The sequence below is a fragment of the Acipenser ruthenus genome, chromosome 7 (genome assembly GCF_902713425.1).
Source record: "Acipenser ruthenus chromosome 7, fAciRut3.2 maternal haplotype, whole genome shotgun sequence".
Taxonomy (NCBI): domain Eukaryota; kingdom Metazoa; phylum Chordata; class Actinopteri; order Acipenseriformes; family Acipenseridae; genus Acipenser; species Acipenser ruthenus.
Window position 1 is genome coordinate 50890215 of NC_081195.1, and position 13622 is coordinate 50903836.

The following is a 13622-nucleotide window of genomic DNA, read 5'->3' on the forward strand; positions in this document are numbered from 1 at the left end:
TTTCAGACCTGAAGAGCCAGATGGCCCAGGTTTTTGAATATCTGGTAAGGCAGCAAGCTTTGCCCCCCGCGCCTACCTCAGCTCCGCCCCCGGCACCTGCCCCGGTACTGTCCCCGCCTGCATCGGTGGTCGACGACATCATGGATCAAGATGAGGCGATGAGCGAAGGGGACCAAGATGCAATTTCCATTGTGGCCTCCTGGGATAGGGACTCCCTGGAACGGCAGGAGACAGAGGTCCAGCTCTGAGATAGCCTCAGAGACTGATGTGACCCCTCCATCAAGCTTGGTTTGTGAGCAAGCCTACAATTTCCTCCAGGTTCCCTGGAAGGCAGTGCCACAACAGCTCCATTCTGTATTCAGACTGACACAAGCTTCGACCCCCCAGCCTTTTCTGGTGTTCCCGGATTTCGCAGGAGAGAGAGCAGTGATCCACACGGCGATCGTGACAGAGCATCTGGCGAGACTGGGTCTCACCCTGAACGATGCCAAAAACCAATTAACACCGGTGCAAAGTACAGTTTACTTGGGTCTCCGGTTGGATTCCCTTACAATACCTGTCGGACGACGGAGTGGCCGCCATTCACAACTGTCTAGCCCTGTTTCAACAGGGATCCACAGTACAGTTGGTGTTGTGTTAGGAACTGTTGGGTCTGATGGCCGCAGCTTCATCAGCCATCCCATTAGGGTTGCTCTACAAATGCGCCCAGCCCAAATGTGGCTCAGTGCTTTCTGGCTACTTTCCAAATGCGACAGACACCATCGGCTGACCGTGTCTTGCGTCTGTTGGGAAGCCCTACGCTGGTGGAGGCAAGCCCCTCACCTGCAAGAAGGCGTAAGAATGGGAGTAATTCACAACTGTCAGGTGGAAACGATAGACACATCTAACTCGGGCTGGGGTGCGGTCTGGGAAGTCGGAGTCTGTGGATCCTGGTCGGGCCGTTGGACATCCCTGCACATAAATGTACTGGAGCTGCGAGTGGTCCATCTTGCTCTCCAGCACTTCCTCCCAGCGCTCCAGAGAAGACATGTCTTTGTCCGCACGGACAACTTGTCTGTGGTAGCATATGTCAACTGCAAGGGAGGACTTCAGGTCCCCAGGGGTTGCACCGCATAGCGTTTCAGCTGTTGACCTGGGAAAAAAGACACTTGCTGTCCCTCTGGGCTGTTCATCTCCCGGGAGTGGTGAACTGGGCGGCAGACCTTCTCTCCAGGAAGGTCCTCACCCATCAGAATGGCGACTCCACCCTCAAGTGGTAGAGCGCATTTGGGAATGGCACGGCAGAGATGACTCACTGTCCCCTATGGTTCTCCCTCCACCGCTGTGGTGGTCCACTAGGCGTCAACGTTCTGGGTGATTAGCCCAGAACTTTTTTATACACATTCCCACCGATACCGTTGCTCCCGGCTTTTCTAGAGAAAGTTTGGCGAGAAGAGGCAACAGTTCTCCTGGTGGCCCACAGATGGCCCAGGAAAATCTAGTTCGCGAACCTCTGCCAGCTACTGCAAGGCCAGCCCTGGGAGATCCCGCTGCACATGGATCTCCTCAGTCAGGCGAGAGGCACTCTTTGGCACTCAGTGAGGCGAGAGGCACTCTTTCAGACTCCAACTATGGGTCTGGCCCCTGAACGGGACCGTCTGTCTGCCAGACGCGGTCATCAGTACAATGCAGAATGCTAGGGCATCCTCCACGAGGGCACTGTATGCCTATAAGTGGAAATATTTTCAAAACTGATGTATGACCAGAGGTCATGACCCCATTTATTGCCCTATAGCAACTATCCTACAGTTTCTGCAAGATCTGTTCGAGGAGGGCAGGTCCCCCTCTACGCTGAAAGTTTACCCGGCAGCTATATCTGCATGCCATTGACTCAGTTTCCCCAGGCGCTCATATTCTGATGACCATTTTTCTAAAGGGTGCTCAGCAGCTATGTCCTGCTAGAAAGGACGCCCTCCCAGAGTGGAGTCTGGATGTGGTATTGGAGGCTCTCACTAAGGCCCCGTTTAAGCCTATACAGTCTGTAAAGTTGAAATATCTCTCTATGAAGACAGCCTTTTTGTTAGCCATCACCTCCACTAAGCGGATTAGTGGGCTACAGGCTCTGTCAGCGCACAGTGCCTGTATGCATATTTGGGATGATGGAAACGGTATCGCTGCGTACGAACCCCGCTTTACACCCTAAAGTGGTTACGGCTTTCCACTTGAACCAATCCCCCTCCTTTTGCTTTGGAGGAGGAGGATCGGAGATTGAATTTCCTCCGCCTGGTACTGGCATTGAGAAGCTATGTGGACAAGACGAGAGCACTGCATCAGTCTGACCAGCTCTTCGTCTGTCATAGTGAAAGGACCCTGGGTCAAGCCCTCACGAAACAGCGGCTGTCCCACTGGATCATGGACAGTTTCGACTGCATATACTGCTGCCGGCCAACCCCCACCTGGGAGGGTGGCCACGCATTCAACTAGAGGAGTGGCTACATCATGGGCCATCTTTAGAGGTGCCTCAATGACTGATATTTGTACTGCAGCTAGCTGGGCTACTCCGCATACATTCACCAGGTTCTACCGACTTAATGTGGTAGATCCATCTATGCGCTTATTAGGCACAGGGGTCCTTGAGGTTGCACTCTCACATCACCAACACTAGTTGGTGGTAGCAAGACATCCATCATATGCTGTGTGGACTAGTTAATTCACCTAGCTAGTGTTTTTAATGTACCCTAAAGAAACCATAACAGGAAAAGAAAATTGAGCAAGTCCAAATGAGTAACATTCTCAAGTGAAATGATTAGAATCTCTAGAATCACCAATGGGCTTCCCAGTGTGGGTCTGATTACCTCTAGAATCACCAATGGGTTTCCCAGTGTGAGTCTGATTACCTCTAGAATCACCAGTGATATTTAATTATTTGAGTTAATGTGCATTGAGATTTCAGCACAGCTGTTACATTCACCTTGTACTGACAAAATCATTAAATGTTTCAATTAATGTATAATGTCCTCCGTAGACATGCCATACTAAAAAGTGGAAGATGTCATTAATTCAGGCTTGAGAGGTGAGTGAAGTGCAAAGTCCATACTGTACTAGTCCCATACCTCTGAATGAATCTACAGTACATGGGTTTATATAGAACCCTTCCCTATCAGATAACAAATGATATTCAGATACAACTATCACGTACAGTAACTTTGGCCAAACATGTTGAAAAAGTAGATTGGCAGACATGCGCCAGCTGTTTGAGTGGTAACTGGTCACATTTGTTCTAAACTTGCGCTTTATAAAGCTTCTGCTACAGTGACATGATAAGAAAGTGCATTAAGAATACACATAAATGACACACACTTTACAGAGAACACCATCACTCAGACAGCCTTTACATGAAATACTGTTTTAAGTGTTACTCAGTTTATTCAGCAATGATTTTTCATAATTGTCCTTTGTGTGTGTTTGTGATTGTGCATCGTTGATTTATTATAGTAAGAATGGGCAATAAATGCAATCATGTTAAGGCTTTGTGGCAATTTGTGTCCAAAAGGCCTGAGGAGAAAAGCAACACATTTTCCACAACCTCTGCATGAGGCCCATATAGATCTGATAGAGGAATTTAACAAAATGATCAATATACTCTTACTAACAAAGAAAAAAGGTAATAAAGTAATAATAATAATAATAATAATAATAATAATAATAATAATAATAATAATAACACTGTGTAACAATTTTTTTTTTTTTTGTTCCTGGGTATTAAGTGTTATTTCCTAATTGCTTATTCCTCAAAAGTATAAAAAATGGCTATTATTCCCCACAAACTTTGCTTTTGTGACCAGGACAGTGATACTTTGAAATTTACCTATTTTCCAGAACATTCCAGATAGATTCCGTGCTGAGTAAACTTGGAGTAACTTCTAGAACTTTCTAGAACTTTCCAGTAATATAAATAGTAGTATAAATACAGGGGCCTTAAGCCCACCAGTTCAGTTTAGTTCCAGCTGCCTAAGTGGATACATATCTGCATTTTTCTGAGATGGCATCAAGAGGCTGCAAGCATCCGGCAGACGCATTTTGCTATGTCTGCGGCCAATTTATCAAGACAAGAGCGAAAAAGTACTCCGTGGAAGCATCTGCTAAGATGTGTGAGGCCTACAAGGCATATTTCAGCATGCCTGTCGGGGATCAAGACAAACCCTGGGCACCTCATTTCACCTGCGAGCACTGCAAAAAAACTCTGGAAGGTAAGATGGGCAATTGTTGCTCGGAATTTTATGTTATAAAATTTGTTAAAATTTTTAAAATTGTAAAAGTTTTTAATTTTAAAATGTTTTACAATTTTCAATGTTATTGAAAAAATATATCATATATGAAAAATGTTGCGAGAATTTCTTACACATTAGTCATGGGTGAAATAAATGTATTTTTGTAGGATGGTACAGAGGGGAAAAGAGAGCTATGAAGTTCGCTATCCCAAGAATTTGGCGGGAACCCACTGACCACTCAAGTAACTGCTACTTCTGCATGGTGGACCCTTCCAAACATCGGACTGGCAAGAAAGCAACTGCTATCACGTATCCGGACCTTCCTTCATCCATCGCCCCGGTGCCACACTGCCATGAGCTCCCCATACCCACTCCTCCGGAGAGAGAGCAGCCGTCTTTAGAAGAGAGCAGCAAGTCAGAGAGCGAGGAAGACATTGTAGATCCAGATGACAATTTTAGAGGTGGAGCTAAGGAGAGAAACCCATACAACCCCAACCAAAAAGACCTCAACGACTTGATTAGAGATCTTGGTCTCACCAAGTCCAGTGCTGAGCTTTTGACGTCTAGGCTCAAGCAGTGGAACTTGTTGGATGAAAGTGTGCAAGTCGCAGATCAGAGGAAGCGTCACTAACCTTTTTCCAGCTTCTTCACCCATCAAGATGGGCTCTGCTTCTGCCACAATGTGACCAGTCTGTTCGAGGCAATCGGAATCGCCTGTAACCAGAATGAGTGGCGCCTCTTCATTGACAGCTCATCCAGGAGCCTCAAAGCCGTGCTGCTCCATAATGGTAACAAGTACCCGTCTCTTCCACTGGCTCACTCGGTGCACCTCAAAGAGGATTACAACAGCATCAAGACCTTGCTGGACGCCTTGAAGTATGATGAGTACGGCTGGGAGGTCATAGGAGACTTCAAAATGGTGGCATTCCTGATGGGTCTCCAAGGCAGTTTTACCAAGTTTCCCTGCTATCATTGCCTTTGGGACAGCAGGGACACCAAGGCGCACTACCACAGGCGGGACTGGCCATAGCAGACCGAGTTCTCTGTGGGGAGGAACAACGTCAAGTGGGAGCCACTGGTGGACCCCCGGAAGGTGCTGATGCCACCACTGCACATCAAATTGGGCCTTATGAAACAATTTGTCAGAGCTCTAGATAAGGAGTCGGCAGCCTTCAAGTACCTTCAAGACTTCTTCCCTAAGCTGTCTGAGGCAAAGGTCAAAGCCAGTGTCTTCGTCGGACCACAGATAAAGAAGATCCTGGAGTGCAATGAATTCCCCAAGAAGCTCACTAGAAGGAGAAAGCGGCTTGGAACAGCTTTGTCGCAGTGGTTCGGGGCTTCCTGGGCAATCACAAGGCCGAAAACTATGTGGAGCTGGTTGAGACTCTGGTGAAGAACTACGGCACAATGGGCTGTAGGATGTCCCTCAAAGTCCATATCCTTGATGCTCATCTTGATAAATTCAAGGAGAACATGGGAGCATACTCGGAGGAGCAAGGCGAGCGCTTCCACCAGGATATACTGGACTTTGAACGGCGCTACCAAGGACAGTATAACGAGAACATGATGGGAGACTACATTTGGAGGCTGATTCGTGAAAGTGATTTACAGTATAATCGTAAATCTCGAAAAACTACTCACTTCTAAATCTTTTGTAGTCATTTTTGTATTACTTTAGTATAAATACATGTTAATTTGGATTCATATGTTGTTTTTTTTTGACTTTATGTGAACGAAAAGACACAAATTCGCCCGTTTTCTCATTGGAAATAGGTCAATTTCAAAATATCACTGTCCTGGTCACAAAAGCAAAGCTTGTGGGGAATAATCACCATTTTCTATACTTTTGAGGCATAAGCAATTAGGAAATAACACACTACCCAGGAACAAAAATTGTGTTACATAGTGTAATAATAATAATAAAATAAAATCTAAATAACTGCATAACCTGGTGTATAACGGGTGAATTTACATGCAAACATCAAATATTTTATGAAGGTATGTTAATATTTACCTTTTAGAGAGCCACATAACCACATTTCACAGATAATTAAGTTGATCTATAAGTCATGACCAGATCTGTGGGTAAACCCTTTATTACTAAATTGCAACTGTCAAAAGTCCTCCTAATGGAGATGTGTAGCGAATCCCAAAGCATTTTATCACAATCATTGTAATATGTACATGTGAAATATTTACAGTACTGAATCAATTCTAAGACACTGGCTAGATACAGTTTGTTTAATGGTTGCTTCAGATTGCATAGTAGTTTGTCAGCCTTTAAAACAATGCTAACTAGTGAAAAACTTCCCAGCGACACAGTATAGGTATGTTTTAAATGAGGGTTCTTCTGTAGTTTTTTTTTTCTCTTTTGTTAATGCAATGGTGTGTGGAGGTGTGTGTCCTAAGAGGTTTCACTGGATAGCTCACTAAAAAAGCAAAATAATAGTACTTTTTGAATAAATCTACCCCTTAATGTAATTGTGGAGTTTTGTTTGTGCATACACAGTTTTATTTATTCACAAGTTCTTCAGTGCATACAAAGAAAAGGGGGTTTCAATAGTTAGCCACACAACTAGCAAAAACCTACCCCCCTTTAAAAAGAGTAATTATAACTTTAGGAAACGTAGTTAGAATAGCAGCATTTTCATCTAGACATATTTTGTTAGAATAGCAGTGTTTTCATTTTCAAAAGTACTGGGTTTTTTTTCCCTTAGTAGCATGCCAGTGTTTTTTCACTCACACTTAACGTTCGGTTAACGTTCGGTTTACAATACTGCCACAATACTGCCTCCCTATTCACAATTCCTGCACTATTAAAAGCATTCCCACACCATACAAGCTACACACATAACTGGCTAGCTTCTATTTATAAGAAATACACAAACAACAAACAAAACAATTAAATACACATTCAACCCTTTTTCATCACAGTAATCAAATGTGATCAAATGGTGCAGCATAAATGAGGCCTTACCTCTCACCAATGGAATGCTGCTGAACACTGTGCAGCTTTAGGCATGAATAACAGGAACAGACAGACTGACATACTGCTGTGCGTTATCAAATACAGTAGTAGTTGCAAGGTTGAGACAGTGAGAGATTAGTGATCTCTCCTTTTATGATCCAAAAGATGTGGTTATGAAACCAACAGCATTCAAACCGTTGAACCTTAAATAAAACAACACTACCAATCACTGTACAGGTGGTAATACTGTATATCCTGAAACAACCACAGATTTTAAATAATAATGTACAGAAGGGAAATCCAGGAGTACTGTTTGATAAAATCTAAATCTGGTATTTGCATACTAGTACAAAAACATTAGAGATGTAATCTACAAAATCTACAGCCACATGGTGAGAAAAACACTTTGAGAAAAAAACTAAAATATTTATTTTCTTTCCCAGGGTTAGAAAAGATTGGGAGGGATTCCAGTTTTGAGCAAGAAGGGAAAGTGCAGTTTGTCATTGATGCTGTGTACGCCATGGCTCACTCGTTACACAGAATGCACAAAGACCTCTGCCCTGGATATGTTGGTCTTTGTCCAAGAATGAGCAACATTGATGGAAAGGAGCTACTTAGTTGCATCCGGGCTGTAAACTTTAATGGTAAGTCAAAACATATATTTATACATTTTTTAAAACAAACATATAACTTGAAATTTAAGCATAGGTCATTTGGCTGTTGTTGTATTTATGTATTTGTTTTTTTTATTCAAACAGTGCTGCATATAATATATTTAACATTATTGAACTTTGTGTGCTAATAGACACTGACTAACTAGAATGTCATTTAAAACATATTGGTGTTTATTCAATTGATGTTAACAGTGGCAAATCTAAAAAAACGTTCACTGTTGAAATATTAATAATAGGACTAAATTTGGTATTTCATATGCAAGGTATTTAAACCTGCTACCGTTTCGATCAATTTGTTCGTAAATAACTCTTTTCGTGGTGCTTACGTATTTCATTTAGGTTACGGAGATGTATAAGTGAGGTTTACGGGTTCATACTGTGTGCTGTTGTGTATGCTCAGTCAATAAAAATTTTACTTTCATGTCCATCAGCTCTTCATGTAATATTCATGGTTCATAGATTCATTTACTTCCGTTGACCATCTAAACATCTTCATCTGTTCATATCTTCTTCATATGTAGCCTTATCAGTTTTTTAAATTTTGCTTTGTATTCTTCTTCTTCTTCTTCTTCTTCTTATTATTATTATTATTTGTGACTTTTTATTTTTTTATTGTTGTGGTGCTTTGCAGATAATTAAAAATAGCTGACATGTTGTATGCTTTGTTTTTTTGCACATGTGCACATACAGGGCCATACATGTATCAGGCTTATATAACTGTATGTGTAGGCAACTATTCTCTCCCAGCAACTAATAACAAGGGTGTTTTGGCAGCAGAAATTGCTAAAGTTAATGTTTTGTGGTCGAGATTCCTGTCAATAGGCACAGACAAAGACAGCTGAGAGTATTTAAACCCCAAAATATGTTTGGAGAGTTGGTGATTCTGTTGGACAGATCTGGAGGTGCACTGTAACACTTCCATGCATGTGTATAGCATATTTGTGGCTTGCTGCACAATATAGCAATTCAGAGGATTATATCTATGGCTGAGGATGACTTTCAAGCCCACATTGATGAAGTACAGTAGCATCCAATCACTTACAGAGAGACAAGGAACCAACTTATTGTCAATTATTTTAATAAATAATTTGATGTGCTCTGCTATTTATATGGCAGCCTTTTATACCATGTAACCAGTTATAAGGCAGTATGGTTCTTGTTCTTGTTATGAGGTAGGTATAGTGTTAACAAGGGGGAGCTCTGTACTGCTACCTCTATTTTCGTTAATATGGATATCATTATTGTGGATATAATTAAAGGCTTTAGTTACTTGAATTGTATGATCTAAAGTTTTTACAAAGTTAATTCCATATTTTGTGTAAGATCTTTTTATAAATAAAAAGCACAGCTTGTCTGCTATAAACTCTGGCATCTGGCTGTTTAAATCAGCACAAGGTCGCAAGGTCGTATTCATTTTAACACAACAAGATCTTTTCTTTTTTGTTGCACAATACACTGTGAAAAACCATTCACTGGAAGTTATTTCTAGAAATCTAACAGTGTAATTGGATTTGTAAACCTTAAACTAACCCTTGGTTGAACACTGTACAGAGAAACATTTACATTATTTACAATTACACTGTATATGAAGTCACTATTGTATGAAATAGAATGAGAATGTGCAATCAGAGCATGCAGAAGTACATTTTACCACAGTATGTGCATTGATAGGAGGAGCTAAGGAGGTAGACCTCCATGGTCTACAAGGAGACTCTATTGTCTTACAAGGGAGACTCCAGCCCTATACATAGCAAACAATGGCGTTTTATGATGCATACTTCAAATGAATAAATGCTAAAATAAATGCAACAAATGCAATGGCAAAAGTTGATGAAAATAGATGCTGCACGCTACGATAGTAGCGCTATTATTCCTGAAAAAAAAAAAAAAAAAAAACTTAACCCTGTCCTTTTTTATTAGGACAAGGCTTTACAACAAATGTCTAAGTACCGTGCTGTGTCATTTTATGGTAATTAACACGGGTCTTCGCTAATATTGTGGGTGTCAGTCATAAAAAGAACCATGCTATGAATTAAACATGCATTTTATTTAAACAACTTTGTAAGATGTTAAAATTAAATTACAGAACATTCTAGTTTTACTTGCCATCTGGGTTAACAACAGGTGTACCTCAACCGTTCTACTTCTATCCAAGGATGGTTCAACTATGTTAGCCCTCATCATCGATGCGATCATCAGTATCAATAACTTTACTGTAATATGAATAAAACTTTGGTCACATTACTATAGCTTAAAACAAAATATGTCTGGTAAAAGGTATACGATTCTTAACTCCAAATCAATTACATCAACGGGAGTGTGGTGTTCTATGATTTAAATGGATGTATGTATTAGTGCACGGAGTGTGGTGTTATTAGTGCTGAAAATTAATGTTTGGTGTGCACGGGTGTTTTAGATCGGCAGGGAAGGAGAGATTACCTTCCCTGTCAAATCACTTCACGTACAGACTGTGCCTGGGCCTGATTGAATGATTTAACAAGCCCAGGCACAGGTGCATAAAAGAGATACAGATCGCTCACTCAGGGTGGGGTGCTCAGAGGTGCAATGTGAGGTAAAGAGAACTGAAATTATAAATAACAATTGCTACTTGTGCTGGCTTTAAAACCAGCATGACACTTGTTCGATTTAGTGTGTCTACTATTTTGTGTTCTGTTTGTTTTAGCCATCATGCCATTTTGTTTTGAGAAGTGTTTCTGTTTTGTTTAAATCTTTTATTTGTTTAATAAACACGCACACCAGAGCTTCATACCCCGTAGTACTGAGTCTCTTCCTGGTCTGACATCACCACAAAGCCATCTTGTGACAGGGAGGTTATAACTACTATAATTATAGTAAGAGAAGTACCTTTATATTATAATATATATATATATATTTAATTTAGTAATCACCAATTGTTTTTTTATCATTTTCTCTCAATTTAGAATAGCCAATTATTTTTAGGCTCAGCTCACTGCTACCATCCCCACGCTGAGCTAACCCCTTCTTTTCAGACTGCAGACCCACCATGCAGCCACCTCGGAGCTATCGCGTCGGAGGACAACGCAGCTCTGGGCAGCTTACAGACAATCCCGCAGGCGCCCGGCCAGACTGCAGGGGTCGCTGGTGCGCGGTGAGCCGAGGACACCCTGGCCGACCTAAGCCCCCCCCCTCCCCAGGCGACGCTCGCCCAATTGTGCTTCGCACCCTGGGAGCTCCCGTCCATGGTCGGCAGTGGAATAGCCTGGACTCGAACCTGGCGACGTCCAGGCTATAGGGCGCATCCAGCACTTCACACAGAGCTCCTTTACCGGATGCGCCACTCGGGAACCCCTAAAATACTTTTTAACAGCGGGTTTCAATGCTATGACCTTAAAGAGTAAGTAGCAGGGTGGTGAAAAATATAACATTACATATCCCCATGTGTTGTTCCAATTGTTAACAATGAAAAAGAAACTAAACAGTTATCTAAACAGTTGCAGCAACACGTGGGGAAGTATAAAACTATATTTTTCGGAAACCCACTACTTACTCTTTAAGGACCATAAGCTGAGATTTTACTGACTAAGCTAAATGGAGTTCTGGTGTGCTGATATTTCAGTGGTTTTAACAGTGACAATCAGGAGGTGTGTATATCTCTACTGTATTTGTAATTTATATTTATAAAGAATGTACAGCAAAAACAGATTGACCTGTTTTTGTCTCAGTAAAATTATGATTCTTCCATTTTTTCCTTGAATGTGACTCATTTTGAGTCATGGACCGCTGTCAGTCATACCAGACTGGTACTGGCCTACCCCCTCCAGGCATTCCATGCTTTGGAATTTCCCAAATCTAGAAAACTAGTGCGACAATCCTGAAAGTTGTTGATCCCCTGTTTGTTATAATTTTTATTGGGTTCTGTTCTGTATTGTGCCCAAAAGTGACCTTTTTTTTGCTGCTCCACCATAAATAAAAGGCACCTACTTGTTTGTATCATTAAATCTCCATCCCAAGGGGTTGTTGTATATATCAGGAACGATGACACACAAACATCTGATTAGAACCACGTTATTATGCTGTACTTTATAACCGATTATTGTGCCTCATTTAAAATTAACATTTGTCATTGTTTAATACCTTGAGTAAGCATACAAAAAAAATCTGTCATATGTGGGATTTAGTTATTAAGATGAATATTAGAGATAGAGGACAGTTATGTGTAAAATGTATGACTGATGACAGGTATTTAATGCATTGTCATAAATTTCTTACTCCTGAGCTTTACAAGTGGTTTTGTGTTTGTCAGGTCAATGGCAGTGATGTATTTGAGATAGGCATGTAAGATTGCACTTGTCTCATAATATTAATTGGACTTCAATTATCAGCTTGTTTTATGAGATAATTATAGCTCTTTCATTAATTATTTTTTACATAAAGCGAAAGACAAGGGGGATAAAATATTTAGAAATAAAACTAGAAATCTGTCTCTAATCATGTCTGTATATAGGACAAAACAATGATCTCTGCTAAATATGTGTATTATTATTATTATTATTATTATTATTATTATTATTATTATTATTATTATTATTAATAATAATAATAATAATAATAATGCAAGAAGGGATGCAGTGAAGTTTATAAAGATTAATCAAATAATACAAAAAATCCTATGGCTGGAGTTTAAGAAAAATAAATAATAAATTTACCCAAGTACAGTACGTAAAAGATCTTACAGATTATTATTTTTTTTCCCCTGACGTTACTTTATTTCTGAATTAACATCAAATGCTGTAGCATTGTAACTACCATCTCCTTAGTTATTTTATAGATTGACCGCTGAGCTGGTAAATCTACACATTTACTGGCTAATCTATAGATTTACCAATTTTACACTTGAAACGTAACACACACACACACACACACACACACACACACACACACACACACACACACACATATATATAGTTCTATTAGATGTTGAGACTCAGTGTACATTTCCTGTGAGATAAATATGGTATTACTATTGCTCTATAATATTATGTTCAATGACAGGTATCAAGAAGCTAAATCATTTATCAAGATTTTACTGTAGTATAGAACAAATGTCATGTTATAAAAAAAAAAAAATGCCGTTTTTGGTTTTATTGGGTTGGTAAAACTAATTGGAATTCAGGCATTAGCAGAAATCGCTTATAATCACATCAAGTTCCTACTGTACTGAAGCTTTAGCAAGCAAAAATTAGTTTTACAACACAGCAGATTTGCCATCAGTCATCGGGACGATTGATTGTACACATGTAGTATTAGGCACCACTGGGAGTCAGCACTCCCGTCTTGTTACAGTCCCTGTTGTGTATATTGCCTAGTTTGTTGCATGTAGAAGTGTTACGTTTTTGAATAATTAATAATGAATAATACAACCTGTCATATTTTAATCTACAATTTTAATCACACACATTGTTGTAAAGTTACACTGCTGTACTCTAATATTAACAAAAATGATTTCCAGGTAAGAAGCCATGACATTTCAGGTTGCAAATACTGTGCTGGAACCTAGGAACCCAGAACGTTCCTTTCCTTGTGCCTACATTTGAAACAATTTGCATTTCTTGTTAATGGCACATACATGATCTTTGAGTAACAACATTTCAACTGTACAACACAGGTGCACAATTTTTTTAATGAAAATTACGAACATAGAAAATAGAATTCCTACAGTAGAACTCTATGCTTCCCTCTTGCAACCTT

General features: G+C 40.3%; 1 protein-coding gene across 2 annotated transcripts in view; it reads left to right on the forward strand.

The window, feature by feature from the left end:
* LOC117416245 (metabotropic glutamate receptor 8) overlaps positions 1-13622 on the forward strand; it is a 188766-nt gene that overhangs the window by 144714 nt on the left and 30430 nt on the right. For both annotated transcript variants that reach the window (XM_034027337.3, XM_059027229.1), the window contains exon 7: positions 7662-7862. In XM_034027337.3, coding sequence (XP_033883228.2) covers positions 7662-7862 — 201 coding nt within the window. The remainder of the gene's footprint in view (positions 1-7661; positions 7863-13622) is intronic.